Genomic DNA, 16,862 nt, shown 5'->3' with positions numbered 1-16,862 from the left:
AATGGGTACACGCTCAATATACAGCTACACTCAGTTGCAACTCGGTGTGCACAATCCAGGGCTGGGGCTGAGAATGTGCCCCGTGTCATCCTCCTGGTCCTGCCAGGCTAGGACAGGGCAGTTGCAGTTGGACATCTTGCTCTCCCCCACGCACTGAGTTTGTCCAGCCCCCTCCTGCGCTGTAACCTCTGTCCGGCCCCTGGGCAGTAACGGTCGGAGGGCGGAGCTGTTCCCGGCATCCACTCTCTGTTGTAAGACACCGGGGCAGCGAGGGCTGGGACGGCCTCGGCATAGGCTCTTTGCACCCCTCGGGCAAATGCACTTCATTTGCAGCAGCCCCAAGTGGGGCCATGGAGCCCCATCGAGTGGAGTGGCCCTGAAGTAACGCAGCAGAAAACCCAGCCCTGCAGCTTCCAGCCCAACTCCAGCTCCTTGTGAACAGCCTGCCCCACGGGGCTTGGCACGCTGCCTGGCTGCGTGACTCCCCACGGCCAGGGCCTGGGGCGGGCAGACGCACTCCTGCCTTGGCAGAGCCTGAGCTGCTCTTTGCTGGCCCCGCTGGGCTGGGTCTGGGCCCCAGTCTCAGGCTTGGTCAGCGACACAGGGCACCTCACGTGCCTCACTCCCGGAACTCACTGCCCTGCCCCTCCGCCCGGGACAGCCGGTGGCCCTGCCTGCGGAACGCGCAGTTCTGCTCCTGGGGGCAAGCCAACAGCCAGGGAAGCAGGGGGCCAAGGACGGAGCCAGGCAGGGCGAGCAGCACCCAGTGCCAAAGGAATGAGGAAACCTGAACCCCTCCCATTGTTACCCGCCCTGCCTCTCATGCCCTGGGGCCCCACACTGTCAGCAGCCTGGCATGGCCCCAAGGGCGGCAGGGCTGGCTTTCTGGGCCGGCCTGGCTGTGGAGCTCTGCACGGGGCTGGATTCTGGCTCAGCAGGAGCACCCAAGGGATGCTGCCGGCAGCCCAGGTTCCCCCAGGAGCAGGACTGGTCATTCCCTCCCCTGCTGGGCGCTGCCTGTGTGATTCTCCCCGGGGCTGGATCTCAGGCCCAGCCGGGGCACACGTAGCCACGCTGGCTTGGTGCCCACCTGCCTCTGTGTGCACAGGAGCCCTTTGCAGGGAGAGGTGACACCTGCTGCTCATTCCCTCGTTCCACGGGGACCCGTCTGGACTCCAGGCGTCCAAGCTGTCCTGACCCCTGTACGTCTGGCTTTGCCTCACCTTCCCTGCTGCCAGGAGGGGGGCTCGCACTTGCTTGGGCTTCAGGGGCCCTGACCACATGGGGAAAGGACTCCCCAGGCCTCAGACCACAGGGATGGAGACAGCTCTGGCACCTGCAAGGGCCACATCCAGAGGGCTGGGCTGCACCGGCCCCACGGCTGGGCACTGCCAGGGCCAGGCAGCAGGTCCACCCTTGCCAGGCTGGCCTCAGAGGGTCTGACTCACAGCTAAGGGATGGGCTGCGGGGCCCACTGGTCCTTCTCAGCCACACTGCCAGAAATACCACTGCCCACAAGTTCCACCCTTGCCCAGGCCCCCACCATCCCTGAGCACAGATACCCCCATCGCGCTGGCTGCCCGCAGGCCCAGCTGAGGCAGGGGAGTCGTTCCGGTCTCTGCAGGGGCTCTGTCTCTGAGGAGGGTCTGGGGCTCAGTGCTAAAGGGGGCCTGGCTCTGATGCCCTGCACCTGTGGTGCGGTGGAGGAGCCCAGCACCCTGCCTGACCACGCCCCGGCGGGAGAGGAGAGTGTCCCAAGCTGGCTGGCAGCGCTGCATTGTTCTCTGCTCAGTGTTTGTTTAAACCGAGCCCCAGGCAGCAGGAGAGGCCGGGCCCCATTGCTGAAGCACACACTGGTCTCCTCTCTCCCTGGGATCAGAAGCGCCAGCCCTGGGGAGCTTGGACCCTGGCACAGCGGGATGCGTGGGCTCAGGTCCCAGCTCTGCACACTGCTGGCATGGGCTGGGTGTATCAGAGACCTGCACTCTTGCTAATCGCAGGCGTGCAACATGGGCTGATGTGGGCACCAGACATGGGCGTGTCTGAGCCTCTGCTGGAAAGGGCCCTCCCTTAGCAGGTGGCGGGGGGGTGTCGCTGTGTGGCAGAGTCCCTCCCCTTGCCCCTGAGTAGGCGGGGGAGGGTCACTGCATGCCCAGGTCTTTGCCCTCTACGCCCATCCCTGCACAGTGGTCACACCAGCTACGCTCAGCGTGTGCTGCCAGGTGCAGATGGCGCTTGCCCCTTGCACAGGGCCCAGCAGAGCCCAGGCAGCAGAAAGGAGGAGGCCCCTGGGGCTGGGTTGGGATAGGCTGCAGGCACCAGCTGGCTGCCCCATGTGATGAAGCGGGACTGTTCATGTTTCCTCTGAATAGTGTAGGGGTGCCTCAGTTTCCCCTGTGCAGTTCTTAAGTCTCTAGGTGGTGGGGTAAGGGTGTATGATCGTTGCAGAGCCCTAGAGGGCAGGTGTGTGCAGGGGTCTGGACACAGAGAATGGCCAACACCCTGTTTCCTGACACCCGGGACCCCTGGCGAACACCCCGCTGGGGACGTCTCTTCCTAACCCCATCAGCAGGCAGGAAGAGTGCCAGGAGGCACCGGGATGGCTCTTGGCGAAGGTGGCGATCGCTTGGTGCAGGTATTTGAGGGCAGCTGTGCCCGGGGACCCTGAACACTCCATGGACCCTGAGTCATTTGCAGAGCCGCCTGGCATTGCGGGTCCGGCTGGGCCCTGGTGTATCCTGACCACTCTGAATCCCGGCACGTGGCCCCCTTCACCCTGCAATCCAGCTGGGCTCCTCCTGCTCCCCCGTCCCACTCCACTGGCGTCTCTGCCAGGCAGCTCAACCGGGGCGGGGATTTCGGCTCCCACGGGAGGCGGGCAGAACAGGCCGCCACCACGACGCTTCCCGCCTGGAACGTGGCAAACACTCGCGAACGGCGCCCCCACGGCTTGCGGCCCTGGCACCATCACTGTCCAGCTAGATCCTGGCCAGCACGACCCAGGGAACCAGCCGCTTGGAATGGACAGCGCAGCTGGCCAGACAGAGCCGGTGTTCCCAGCGGGAAGGTTCGCACCAGACACCTGGGGCCGGGAGCGGTGCAAGGTGCACCATGTGACTTGTATGCCCATCACAGCAGGCTGGCCTGGGGCAACCAAATGCTGGCATCAAAGCGTCGGAGGAGGCGCTCCAGACAGAGGAACGCAGTGGAGAGCAGGAGGGAGGCAGACTCCCTGGAGAGCGCTGTGGGCTGCCTGCCCAGCTCTGTTCCGACATCCGGATTAACATTGTGCTGAGCAGGCCCACAGCGCGGCCCCCGCTCCCAGCGCTGCTACTCCAGCCAACGCGCTGTGAATAGAATGAGCTGGACTCTGACAGGTGAGCCAGCCCCTCCCCGGCCTGACCCAGCCCCCTCTGGGCCACAGCTTAAATCCTGGCCTGGCTCAGTTCCGGGCACTCAGACCCGGCTCCCGGCACACCATGGAGTCAGGAGGCATCTTCCTCCCCCTGGGGCTCCTGGCCGTCTGGGCCGCGCTGCCACCTGCGTGGGGGCAGGAGAAAGGAGGTTAGTAACAGATGAGTGCTGGATCTATGTAGCTTAACAACGGGGTGAGCTGATCCCCGTCTCTTGCGTACCGGCCTGGGGAACAAACATTCACTAAGGGGCTCTCCGGTCTAGCTGAGGAAAGTCCAACACTGTCCAGGGGCTGGAAGTGGAAGCGAGGCAAATTCAAACTGGAAATAGGGTGTTGTACATTTTTAACAGTGCCCGTTGGAACAGTCACCGGCATTTGTGGTGGATTCTCCATCACTGACCAGTTTTTAACTCCACTGGCTGGTTTTCTAACAGAGCCACGCTAGGAATTGTTTGGGAGCAGGTCCCTGGCCTGTGCTATACCGGAGGTGAGGCTAGATGATCAGTGGTTCCTTCTGGCTGGGAATCTATGCAGCTTTGAGTACAGAGAGTGGTCGCCTCCCAGCCCAGCAGACGCCACCTGTCCTCTCAGGTGGAGGCAGGTAGCTATGTTCTTATTCCTCAAACCATATAGCTGGGTCCACTCAGTGCAGCCACTCGCAGATGGGCTCCAGTCTCCTTTCTCTGCTACAGGTAAAGTGGGTGAATGTCCAGCAGGGAGGATTGAGTTTGTGCGTCCCTCCAGGATCTACTGTCTCTCAGACCGGAGCTGCCCAGGGAACGAGAAGTGCTGCAATACTGGGCATATGAGAACCTGTCTCCTCCCTGACAGAGGTATGTGCTGCTCTCCCTGATTGCCGAGGGACCCTCTGCAGAGACAGTGGGGGAGCGGCTCAGAGCATGGCAGCAGGGCAAGCAAACCGTGAGAATGGGCAGGGATGGAATGTAATACACAGGGACCATACAGGAGAGTAGTCGGTGTCTTTGGAGGACCATGGCCCTGCGCCATTGATTTATTCACCAAAGATACAGCTGGTACAACCGGAATCACTAGATAGTGCTGTTTGCTTAGCCTGATGTTCTTGTTCTTAGTGCGCAAGCTGGGTATGGTCTTTGCACCGCAGGATTAGCAGCACAGCACTTCTTCCGTTTCCGTGGGGTGAGCTGCTGCAAATAGCAGGGGAGTTCGCCTCCGCCTTCATCTCTCACTAGAACCACCTCCTGGGCACTGGGGTTGGAGCTGAGTGCTCTAAAAGAGGAAGCAGCATGCATGCCCTTTGTGACCATCTCTGCTCCAGGACTGCTGTATGTACTATAAATAAACAAGCTCCACCCAGCACCCAGACTCTGCCTCCAGATTTCTCTTCCAATGGGAGACCAATCTGCAAGGCCCCAAAGCCTGCTACTGCTTGGCAAAGGGGCGGCCCAGCGGAGTGGCCAGCCCCGAGCAGGGCAGCAGACCCTCAGAGCGCTGTGGGTTCCGACTGACAGGTGAGACTGTTCAGACAAGCTGGAGCGGCTTGGCTGGGATATCTAAGGTTGCAGAGCATCTAGTGCAAACTCGAGGGGCTGGAGCCATCAGCCCGGCAGCCTGTGCTCCCAGCTGGCTTTCCCGCCATTGAATGCACAGCCGGGGAAGCAGCAGAAGCCCCTGTGTTGTGCTACCCTCATCTTGCGTGTGTACGGGGACTCCGTTCCCAGCACACCCACTGAGGCGGCTGCAAGGGCCCCTTGGAGGGGCAAGCCCGCCTCTCCTGGGCACAGCGACTGCACTGTGCGTCTCCTGTTCTGCAGTGAACCCAGGCTACTGCCCGGAGCCCAACACCAGCGTGGCGGAGCCCTGCCTGGTGAGCTGCCGGAATGACTCTGCGTGTGCCGGAGGGGCCAAGTGCTGTGCCGAGGGCTGCCATGTTCGCTGCACAAGAGCCCAGCCAGGTGAGGCCCATGGGAGCGCATGACCTCTTGGCTCTGTGATCCCCACCCCCAGCTGTGCCCGGGGCAGGCTGGTTGGTTGGCTGATGTACAAGGAGGGCAGCGACAGGCCGTGACCAAGGGCCACCCTGCTGCTTCCCAGGGCACTGCCCAGCTGCTGCTGCCTGGGGAAAGATCCCGTCCCTGGGCCAGGCTGGAGCCACTGCACCCTCCGTGCAGACACAAGACAGGAATGGCCCCAGCCGGCCCCCACATGTGCCCTGCCCACATGTGCCCTGCCCCCCTCTCAGGAGAGCTGCTGGCCAGGAGTGTCTGCACTGCCCACTGCTTATGGATCTAGACCCCAGTGTGCTTTGGCACGGTCTGTGGGAGCTGCTGAGCAGCAGCCTGGGCCTGGCCCCAGATGAAGGCCCTGACGTTCCAGCCAATGGCCTGCAGCTCCGAACTTGTCCCTCCCCGGGGGACCCAGCGGGAGGGAATCGCCCCGGGACAGCAGTGCTGCCCATGGGCCGGGCTGAGTGTGGCATGTTCCCTGCACCCACAGAAGGTGTCACCGCCCCTCTCGATCTCACACCCAGCACTGCTCTGCGTGGCATAACGACTGCCCTATAGCCAGGGGGAGAAGGGTCAGGAAGTGAGGGCAGAGACCCTGGCACCATGTAAAAGCCTGGGGCAGGGGGCACAGGGACGGGGCAGGGCAGGCCCTGGGGCAGCAGGTACGGCCTTCTCTCCCGGCTGGCTGTGGCCCGGAGAGCTCTCCAGGCAGGCCTGGGGTCGGACAGCTGGCGGGGCTGGGGGTCGGGTGCTTATGTCTCTGCTGAGCTGCACCCTGCGCTGCCGTCTCGCTTCCAGCCAAGCCTGGCGCCTGCCCACAGACACGAGTGTCGCAGGATTTCACTCCTTGCACAAACCAGTGCGACGACGACAGGCACTGCCCCGAGGGCCAGAAATGCTGCTTTGCTGGCTGCGGCCTAGCCTGCATGAGCCCCTACACAGGTACCAGCGCGAATCTGACCCACTCTGACGAAGTGGGACTGTTCTTAATGTTTCCTCTGAATAGTGTGGAGGTGCCTCAGTTTCCCCTAGGCAGTTCTTAAGTCTCTAGGGGGTGGGGTAAGGGTGTATGATCCTTGCAGAGCCCTAGAGGGCAGGTGTGTGCAGGGGTCTGGACACAGAGAATGGCCGACACCCTGTTTCCTGGCAACTGATGCCCTGGGCCCTTCCCCCCTGCAAGGTGAGAGCTAAAGGGTTGGAGAACAAAGGAATCAGGTGACCTCCTGCCCCGGGAAGGGGACAAAGCCCAGAGGAGGAGGGGCTGGAGGGAGTTTCAGTTTGGGGCTGGCTGGGGACATGGAGTGAAGTGCAGACAGGGTTGTCTGGCTCACTGCCCCCCAAAATGGACCCAGCTGAGGGGTCCTGTTCTCTGCACCTACAAACTCTGTGTTAGACCATGTTCCTGTCGTCTAATAAACCTTCTGTTTTACTGGCTGGCTGAGAGTCCCGTCTGACTGCAGAGTTGGGGGGGCAGGACCCTCTGGCTTCCCCAGGAGCCTGCCTGAGCGGACTCGCTGTGGGAAGCACACGGAGGGGCAGAGGATGCTGAATGCTCCGAGGTCAGACCCAGGAAGGGGGAAGCCATGTGAGCTGTGTGTCCTGCAGACAGGCTGCTCCCAGAAAGGAGACTTCCCCAGAGTCCTGCCTGGCTTCGTGGGGAGCAGTTCCAGAGCATCGCCCGGGGACGCCGTGACACCCATGCACGGCTGCTGCCCAGCAGGATCCCAGCCCTGCGGCACCAGGGCTCGGCACCCCCCTCCACACTCACCCCAGCAGCTGGCTCCATGCACACTGGTCCCAGGAGCGGGTCCTAATCCCATCCAGCTCACGCATGAGTGCAGAGGCCTCCCATGCTGGGGCTGCACGCGCTGGGGTCTCCATCCCATAAGCCCAGATTCAGCTCCCAGGCACACATCCACACGCATGTGCACACCCAGACGCCCGCGTCACGTGGGTCTGGCTCACCCGGTGCTAAGGGAAAGCCGGGCCCCTCTGCGCCGCCCCAGGCAGGCCGTGCTCAGGCCCCCTCTTTCCCCAGAGAAGGCCGGCGTGTGCCCCGCCGTGCAGCTGGAGCAGCCCGAGGGGCTGTGCCTGGACGCGTGTGTGGACGACGCCGACTGCCCCGGAGACGAGAAGTGCTGTGCCACAGGCTGTGGGTACAAGTGCCGAGTGCCCCTTGCAGGTACTCCCCCTCCCGGAGCCCAGCCCCTGCTCCGCAGCCCACGTGCCGGGGGTGCCCAGCCACCCGGCACCACCAGGTGAGGCTGGGAGCCCACTGAGCTGGCAGGAATCCCGCTCTAGGACCCCGCTGAGCGGCCTTCGCGATGGGCTCTGGGCCAGGCGGGGGCATGTGGCAGTGACTGGGACGCGTGTCTGGACCTCTTAATAAAGAACAAGGGGAAACCCAGCCACCTCGGCAATGAATCAGCTCAATAAAATAGGGAAGGACCCGCCCCCAGCCGGAGCCAGCCCCGAACTGAGGGTTAGGGCCAGTCCAGGCCAGGCGAGTGCATCACGCTCCTCCTCTGGCCGCTGGCCGGGGCCAGGCGGGACGCTGGGCTGGCCGGGCCTGGGCTGAGCCGTCTGGCACCCACGGGCGACGTGGGCAGCAGGCTGGGAAATAGCCAACAGGGCAGGAGCGGACGGTGGGGTCTGCGGGCAGGGAGCCCAGGGAGCAGGCGGCCGGCCAGCGTGTCAGCGGGTCCAGGGGCCGGTCGGCTGTCTCCAGGCGGCCAGGCAGGGGACCCTGCTCTGTGTTCCAGTGCGGCCCGGCGTGTGCCCAGCCGTAGCCCAGCGGTTTCTTGTCTCGTGCCTGCGGATGTGTCGGAGCGACAGGGACTGCCCCGCCGCGAGGAAATGCTGCAGCAATGGCTGTGGGCGGCTCTGCATGGCGCCCGTGCTCGGTAAGGTCATGCCCTCTTCCCACGTCCATCGCTGACCCCGCGTTGGCTCCCAGCCCTGTGGGGCAGCGACCTTCCCGCAGCCGGTTCGTGCCACTCAGCAGACGGCGGCTGGACCGGGGCCTGTCTTTGCCCCGCCCCTCGCTCCACGCTCTGCCCTGTCTTTCCCTGCATTGCAGTGAAGCCAGGCCTGTGCCCAGCTCGAGCCCCCGAGGGCAGCGAGGACCCATGTTTTTTTCGATGCCTGAAGGACAGTGACTGTCCAGGGAACGGGAAGTGCTGCTTGATCCGCTGTGGCCGCACCTGCCTCTCCCCGACGCAGGGTAAGAGCTCTCGGGACGTCCCGGGGGCGATGGCCTTGGACCGGAGCAGGTGCTGATCACTGGTCAATGAGGGGCCAGGACCCCACCCCCAGACCTGCCCTACAGGATCCCGGCCTCCCCAGAGGCTCAGAGGCTCAGCGGAGGCTGGTCTGGATGTTGTTCCCCGGAGCGGGACCTGCACGGAAAGGTTATGGCTGGGGCACGGAGCAGGCGAGTGCTGAAGACAGCAGCTGAGAGCGGAAAGGGCAGCGTCTGTGGGCGCAGGGAGCCAGGGGGGCCCATGGGGAAGGCGGGACACGAGCAGGGAGCTGTGGAGACCACACCACAGGGCATCAATCGAGACCTTGGCCTCTCCAGCCTGGTGCTTTGTGCATCCCCTCAGCCCTAGGAGGGGTGGTGGGGCTCCAGCAGGAGGAGGGATTAGAGCTTTGGCAAGCGGAGGTCGGGGGGCTCCAGTGGGCGCAGGTGGGGGGGCCTCTGGCGGGCGGGGGGCTCCAGCAGGCAGGGGGGTGCAGCGGGCAGAGGTGGGGGTGCTCCAGCAGGCACGGGGGGTCGAGTGGGTGGAGGTGGGGGGGCCTCTGGCGGACAGGGGGGCTCCTGCAGGCGGGGTCCAATGCTGCGGCTCTTGTGCGTTGCAGTGAAGCCCGGCGCGTGCCCAGCAGCGCTCAGAGGCTCCCTGGGGCCCTGCGTGGAGGGATGCCGCAGCGACAGCGACTGCAGCAAAGCGGAGAAGTGCTGCAGCACCGGCTGCGGCCATGTCTGCAAGCCACCCAGCGAGGGTAAGGGGGCCTGAGAGTCACCTGCCTCCCCTGTCCTGCGGAGGGCTGCCAATTTCCTAATCCCACAAAGCCAAACAGCCTTGCCCCGCCCTCGCTCACTCCATCCCCCTCTCTGTCGCTCGCTCTCCCCCATCCTCACTCACTTGCTTCTTTTGACCAGGCTGGGGAAGGAGCTTGGGGTGCAGGAGGGGGGAAGGCTCTATCTGGGGGTGCGAGCTCTGGGGTGGGGACAGAAATTAGGGGTTCAGGGTGTGGGAGAGGGGTTCAGAGCTGGGACAGGGAGTTTGGGTGCGGGAGGGGGCGTGGGGTGTGGGGTGCGGGCTCCAGGCAGCACTTGGCTTGTGGGGTTCCCCAGAAGCAGCGACATGTTCCTCGGCTCCTAGGCATCGGGGCGGCCAGGTGGCTCTGCACGGTGCGCACTGCATCCGCCCAGAGGCACTGCACTGCAGTTCCCATTGGCTGCAGTTCCCAGCCAATTTCAGCTGCGGAGCCATCACGCAGGGCAGGGTGGGGGCAGTGAGCGCAGCCCCCCCAGCCGTCCCTCTGCCTAGGAGCCGAGGAATATGTTGCTGCTTCCAGGAGCTGTGCGGAGCCGGGAAGGGAGCCTGCCAGCCCCGCCAACCAGACTTTTAACGGCCCAGTCAGCTGTGCTGCCCAGAGCCATAAGGGTCGCTTTTTGACTAGGCATTCCAGTCAAAAACCAGGCACCTGGCAACCTTGCTCGTCCCCTCAAGGCCAAGGCTGCACCCTCCATTCGCCAGGAGAGCCATGCTGGCCTCTGGCTGAGGTCCCTGAACTCCACCTGCAGAGCCCTTCCTCCCCACTGCCACGTGCAGCCCCGGCAGGACCCTGCCCCTGGCCCCTGGGGAGCAGCGAGACCCTCTGCGGAGTCCCCCCTCTCTGGAACCCCCTCTCTCTACCTGGGCACCCAGATATCTGCCAGCTCCCTGCCGAGATGGGCATCTGTGACGCCGACCTCCCTCGCTTCTTCTACAACACCAGCTCCGGGAAGTGTGACAGATTCATCTACGGGGGCTGCCAGGGGAACCCCAACAACTTCGAGGGGGAAGCGGAGTGTCTCCAGGCCTGCGGGGGCCCCGGTAAGGGACACAGGGCGCCAGACAGCCAGCCTGGGCCGGTGTCGGAGGCCCACCAAGGCTGAGCCCAAGGAGGTGGGGGAGAATCTACAGGCCCTGGCCTGCCAGCCTCCCTGGTCCTGGTTCCTCTATCCCAGCCATTAGTGAGCAGGGCCCCAGCCCCCTTGGCTCAGGAAAGGCTGCAACAGATGCAGAGAGGAGGGCAGGGAAGCCAGGATCTGCGGGATCCCGGGGGAGCCGCTCCCGTTGGGCAGAGGGGCTTGCGCTGCTCCCCCTGGGAAAGAGACGCATGGAGGGCGACAGGACGGAGGGCCACAGGGCAGAGGCGACGGCTCATCCCGTCTTCCCCGAGTCCAGTGATTGAACCAGAGGGGTGGGAATTAATAGGGATGAGGGGGCTGACAGCCCAGGGGGCTGGGGTTTCACCCCTCCCCTGGAAGACTCTGACGCTGGCTGCTGTCCCTGAGGGGCAGGGAGCCAGAGCAGGGCAAGGCAGGGCTGAATGGGCCCAGATGTTCCTGTGGGGCCCGAAGCTGCTCTGGGCTGGGTGGGTCTGAGGGGGCCTCGAGGAGGGCAGGGCCCACGGGGGTGTTCCCCGCCCCAGCCAGCCCTTGAACTGTCTCTCTGTGTCTGCCCAGTGAGGCCGGGGGTCTGCCCTGCCCGGGCCGGAGAGGGCCAGGCTGACGAGTGCGTCTCGTCGTGCTCCAAGGACAGCGACTGCCCCGCCAGCAAGAAGTGTTGTCTCCGGAGCTGTGGCCGGGCCTGTGCCCTGCCCGTGCAGGGTAAGGTGCCGCCTACCCCGGGGGACACTGCCAGGGCCCCTGCGCGCGCGGGAGGGCCCCGCTCCAGCCCACCCACGAGGGAGTGGGGGGCATCTGTGTCCGTGCAGGGAGGAGGAATCCGAGCTGGGGCCCCAGCCCCATTGAGCCCCCGCACTGACCCCGGCTCTGCCCGGGCCCAGGGGCGCTGCGGGAGCCCGAAGGGGGCAGGGCTCTCTGTGCCTGGCTGCGCTGCCGTGGGGCCCGGGGGCTCGGCCCAGGCTTCTCTACCCCCGCTCTCGCTGTTGCAGTGAAGCTGGGCCGGTGCCGCAGGACGCTGTTCGTGTGCACGGGGGTCATCACCGCCGAATGCGACTCCGACGCCGAGTGCCCCGGCTCGCACAAGTGCTGCCCAGTCGGCTGTGCCAGGAAGTGCGCCCCTGCGGAGACAGGTATGGGGCCCCTCTCTCCCGCCCCTCACCCAGCGCCGGCTCAGCCAGGGTCTCACGGGAGGGTGTGCCAGACCCAGACCGGGGCTACAGCAGAGATCCCAGCACAGACCCTAGCTTGTGTGCAGGGGACACAAGGTGCCGCTGCACCAGGGAAGGACCTGGGAACCCCGCGCCCTCCTCAGGACACTAGGATGCTGGCCCCACGCCATCGCACAGCTCCTGCCAAGGGTGGCTCTGGGCTGGCATGGGGGCCAGGTTCCCCACAAGTCTCTGGGACCTGGGAGCCGTAGCAGAGCCTGTGGCTATGCAATAGGAGGCTGTGGGCCCAGAGATGGTGTCACGGAGTCCCTGGGCGCTGGAGCTGCTCCCTGCGAAGCCAGTCAGGACTCTGGGGAAGTCTCCTTTCTGGGAGCAGCCTGTCTGCAGGACACACAGCTCACACAACTTCCACCTTCCTGGGTCTGACCTTGGAGCATTCAGCATCCTCTGCCCCTCCGTGCGCTACCCACAGCGAGTCCGCCCAGGCGGGGTCCTGGGGAAGCCAGAGGGTCCTGCCCCCCGACTCCGCAGTCAAACGTGACTCTCAGCCAGCCAGTAAAACAGAGGTTTATTAGACGACAGGAACATGGTCTAACACAGAGCTTGTAGGTGCAGAGAACAGGACCCCTCAGCTGGGTCCATTTTGGGGGGCAGTGAGCCAGACAACCACGTCCGCACTTCACTCCTCGTCCCCAACTGACTCCCCCTCCAGCCCCTCCTCCTTTGGGCTTTGTCCCTTTCCCGGGCCAGGAGGTCACCTGATTCCTTTGTTCTCCAACCCTTTAGCTCTCACCTTGCAGGGGGGAAGGGCCCAGGCCATCAGTTGCCAGAAAACAGGGTGTCAGCCATTCTCTGTGTCTAGACCCCTGCACACACCTGCCCTCTAGGGCTCTGCAACGATCATACACCCTTACCCCACCACCTAGATACTTAAGAACTGCATAGGGGAAACTGAGGCACCCCCACACTGTTCAGAGGAAACATTAAGAACAGTCCCGCTTCATCACAGATGGCACCCAGGATTTGGGACCATAACCCAAAGCCGCCCCACCTCTCTCCCCCCCAGCCACTGCTCACTGTCACGTTTCCTCGGGCAGCTGTACCTGACCCCCTCAGAACTCCAAGCTTCACCTTTCTTGGGGCAGGGTTCTGCCATCCTCTCCCCAGACAGGGCCTGAGGCTGCAGACGGCAGCGAATCACTGCGTGCTCTGCAGGTCGGTGGCAGCTCAGGCCCCTGGGAGCCGTGGCGGGGTCACCCAGCGATCTGCCGGCTCTCTGCCGGCAAAGCTCTCGTTATTCAGCACAAACGCACTTCGGAGAAAACTGGTCTCAAAGGAGTAAGCAGCATAGGCGCCCTTCTGCCCTGTGGGGACCTAGGCAGGTCTGACAGTCCATCAGGTGCTCCTGTCTCTCATCACCCGCTCCGGTCAGTTGCCACCTAGAGGAGGATGAGCCCTGCTCTGCTCAGCGCTGATGTTCAGTGTCTCCAAGCCCCCAGGTCAGACCAGGGAAGCTGTTTCCTGGCAGGGAGACATACCCAGGGGCAGGGAGTCAGTTACCCCCACTGACTTTAGGCTTGCAGGAAACCTCCTTTATCTGGCCACGAGCCGGCAGTGCAACCACGAGCCAGCCCAGACACACACACAGAGCATGGCACCCGCACACAGTAGGCTTCGCGCACAGCAGGTACCCCTTGCGCCTGTCACAACTGCAACTCCCTCCTTTCTCCTCCCAGCGCCCAGAGGCAGCGACAGCCTCCTCCCTGCCCGTGACTGGGGTAAGTGACACTGTCGAGGGGAGAGTGGGGCCAACGGGCAAGCCATGTGCCCCCGAGTGTCTGTGGAAGACAGGTAGAGGGCGCCTCTGGGATAAGACAGGGGTGGGGGGGAATCTTCTACCTGAACTCTCCTCTCCAGCTGTGGCATCCCCAGGGTCTCTGCCAGTTCTCGTGCCCTTTCCACCATCAAACCCTCCCTCCATGTGGGCAGGCCAGCATGGCTCTGTGCAGCCCATCCTGCTCAGCAATGACACCAGGCTCTTGTTCCTCCCCCCGAGGGGGGCATGCTGCCTCTGTAACTCTCCCGCCCCTGCCAGCCTGGGCAGCCAGCTCCCACCCCAGCCAGCCCAGACAGTCCGCTCCCACTCCAGACAGCCAGTTCCCACCCCTGCTAGCCCAGGCAGCCAGCCGGACAGCTAACGGGGAACAGCAATCTGCTAACCCTCCGCACCCACGGGCTGTTTACACCAGGGACCCTCTCTGTTGCAGTGAGACCTGGGACCTGCCCCCCTGATCCGGTCCGATGTGCCCACTCAGCACCGGCCCACTGCTCCGGTGACCCCGAGTGCCCGGGAATGCGGAAGTGCTGCTATATCGCATGCAGATTCCGCTGTGTTGACCCGGCACAAGGTACCAGAGACGGCGAGTGGTTATGCGTGTCTCAGTCAGTGAGAGCGCCCGGCACCGGCTGAGCTGGGGTCCCCTTGGGACGGGTGCGCCAGCCCCCGGCTGCAGACAGATCGCTGCACTGCACCAGCCCCAGCAAACCAGGGGGGGACCCAAGTACCTGGTACCTTCCCAGCTGCCCCACGCCCATGACACTGGGGACGGGCTGGGGCTGAGCCTGACTCTCCCCCATCACAAATTCCCCCCTCGGACAGGCTGCGGCTGCCTGCGACCCTGAGCCCTGCAGGAGCCCCCAGCGTCCCCCAGCTGCTCCGCTGCAGCCTGTTGTGGGCTGCCCAGGGAACTGTGTGTGTCTGTGCAGCCCTGAGCCCTGCTCTGCAAAGAGCCACCCAGCTGGAGCGACAAACTGTAACGAGGGCTCCAGGCTGAGTGGATAACGGGTGGCACACACACACACCCCCTGAGCACGTCCCTTGCTTGCAGAGAAGCCCGGCTATTGCCCGGTCCTCATGCCCGCAGGCCTGAACTTCAGTAAGAGCTGCCGCCCCTGCCTGGCGAACAGGTCCTGCTCCGCCTGCTTTCGGGATGCGGATTGCCCAGGCCCGGAGAAGTGCTGCCCAGGCCGGTGCGGAACCCGCTGCTCGGAGCCCGTTTCCAGTAAGAGAACATACGACCGGCCACACAGTCAGGCCAGTGGTCCCCTAGCTCCGTACCCTGTCCTGACAGAGGCCAGGCCCAGCTTCTGGCAGTTAGGGGTTTAGGGACACCCGAGCATGGGGTCACCTCCCTGACCATCTTGGCTAATGGCCATCGATGGACCTAACTTCCAGGAACTTATGTAATTCTTTGTTGAACCCTGTTATACTTTTGGCTTTCACAGAATCCCCTGGCAGTGAGTTCCACAGGTTGATTGTCCACTGTGTGAAGAAATACTTCCTTCTGTTTGTTTTAAACCTGCTGCCTAGTAATTTCATTGGGTGAACCCTGGTTCCTATGTTATGGGAAGGGGTAACTAACACTTCCCTAGTCACTTTCTCCTCTCCATTCATGAGTTTATAGATCTCTATCTATCCCCACTCAGTTGCCTCTTTTCCAAACTGAGCAGTCCCAGGAGGCACCAGCCTGGCCCGAGCAGAGGACACCTGCAGCAGGGTGTGCATCCCTCGCCCCCCACCTCCTCCCCATCCCTGAGCGGCAAGACTCAGAAACTGGGGCCCAGGGAGCAGGGCAGGACCCCCAGAGCACAGCGCCCTGCCCGACAGGCAGAGGCGGCGCTGGGAGCCTGCAGAGCATTGAGCTCAGCGCCCTGGGGCAGCAGGGAGAGGCCACTAGCCCTGCCGTGCTTGGCTGTGACCGTGGGGCATGGAGCCGTGTCGGAGACAGAGAGCGACAGGCCCTGGCTGTGCCGCATGGAGTCACGTCCCCTGCACTCCCTCCGCTCTGCTCTGCATCCCCAGACTTCTGCCAGCTCAGCCCCGACATTGGGCCCTGCAAAGCCTGGGTCCCTCGGCTCTTCTACAACTCCAGCTCCAGGCACTGCGAGCTGTTTATCTACGGCGGCTGCCAGGGGAACCAGAACAACTTTGCTGTGGAAGAGGAGTGTCTGCAGGCCTGTGGGCCCCCTGGTGAGAGCAGGGCCTGGCGGGGGGGAGTTTGAGCTCGCTCTGTAGGGGCATCCTCCTCCAGGCAGTCCGCACGGCACTGCCGGGCACTCTCTGTTCTCTGTTCTAGACATCTGCAAACTGCCCCCTGAAGCGGGACCCTGCGACGCCGCATTGCCCCGGTTCGTCTACAACGCTGAGGCCGGGCGGTGTGACAGGTTCACGTACGGCGGCTGCGACGGCAACAGGAACAACTTTGAGACGGAAGCCACGTGTCTCCAGGCCTGCGCAGGCCACGGTGAGGTGTCAGCTCAGCGGCTGGGGCCCCGAGCCCTCCCATCGGGCCGCCAGCTTGGCCAAGCTGCGGGTTTGGTCAGTGGCTCAGCCACTTCCCTCAGAAAGTCCCTCCAGAACTTGGGGTTCTCTTCTGAGCCTGGGGCCTCACAGACCTGCCTTCTGGACACATCCGTCTCGAAGCCTCCCCGCTAGCCCTGGCAGGGCGAGGGCCCTCTTGGACCCCGTCTGTGGGCAAGGCCTATGAATGACGTTAGCTGGCCTCTCTGCAGTGTCTGGACCCTCCTCCCTTGCTCCCTGGAGACCCACTGAACCCACTGACTGACACAGGCTCCCTGCTGCTGACGCACTCGGGCCCCTCTGACTGTTTGCTCTTTAGGGTTCCCCTTAGCCCCCCTAATTGCCCACACCCATTCGAGCTGCCTGCCGACCCCAGGTGGGCCCAGAGGGGCTGAGATTCCCCAGCTGGCTGGGGAGCAGGAGTCCTGTGCCCTGGGCTCTGGCCTGTCCTCGGCCCTGCCCCAACCGCTTTCTCCTTCTCTTTCAGGCGTGGCCTAGCCCTGGCCAGAATGGGGCTCCACGGGGAAGCTGCAGTCCCTGGGGACCAGTCCCATTCACCCAGCATGACCCTTTGATGCAATGCTCTTCTGCTGTCAAGTCCCTGTCCTGTGTGGAAATAGGTTTTTCTGCATGTGCTTCTCACAAACTTGTTACTGTGTCCCTGGGGTAATGGGGTCTCACCGGAGGTGCTTGCATTGTTACAGATAAAGGGATGTGGCTGATTCAAACCTGTTTCCCCCTCTAGTCTGGATCA

The 16,862-nt window shown here is 63.8% G+C and overlaps 1 protein-coding gene across 1 annotated transcript; it reads left to right on the top strand.

Moving 5' to 3' along the window:
• Nucleotides 1-3,476: 3,476 nt before the first annotated feature.
• Nucleotides 3,477-16,862, top strand: LOC311529531 (uncharacterized protein). Its single transcript, XM_084645508.1, has 17 exons — nucleotides 3,477-3,564; nucleotides 4,108-4,248; nucleotides 5,209-5,349; nucleotides 6,199-6,342; nucleotides 7,439-7,582; nucleotides 8,163-8,303; nucleotides 8,480-8,623; nucleotides 9,262-9,402; nucleotides 10,335-10,502; nucleotides 11,138-11,281; nucleotides 11,569-11,709; nucleotides 13,485-13,526; nucleotides 14,016-14,156; nucleotides 14,637-14,810; nucleotides 15,611-15,778; nucleotides 15,885-16,052; nucleotides 16,596-16,862. Exons 1-17 carry the CDS (start codon nucleotides 3,480-3,482, stop codon nucleotides 16,604-16,606), a joined length of 2,238 nt encoding a protein of 745 aa, XP_084501634.1. The 5' UTR covers nucleotides 3,477-3,479; the 3' UTR covers nucleotides 16,607-16,862.

The sequence above is a fragment of the Lepidochelys olivacea genome (genome assembly GCF_965140295.1).
Source record: "Lepidochelys olivacea isolate rLepOli2 genome assembly, chromosome: 13".
Lineage (NCBI taxonomy): Eukaryota > Metazoa > Chordata > Testudines > Cheloniidae > Lepidochelys > Lepidochelys olivacea.
Note: the sequence above shows the minus strand (reverse complement) of the source record. Positions and strands in the feature narration are given on the sequence as shown.

Excerpts from the sequence above, each read along its gene's own strand:
- LOC311529531 (XM_084645508.1), top strand. The coding sequence starts at position 3,480 with ATGGAGTCAGGAGGCATCTTCCTCCCCCTGGGGCTCCTGGCCGTCTGG. Across the intron at positions 3,565-4,107 it reads GTGGGGGCAGGAGAAAGGAG|GTAAAGTGGGTGAATGTCCA; the intron begins GTTAGTAACAGA and ends TCTCTGCTACAG. Across the intron at positions 11,710-13,484 it reads GTGCGCCCCTGCGGAGACAG|CGCCCAGAGGCAGCGACAGC; the intron begins GTATGGGGCCCC and ends TTCTCCTCCCAG.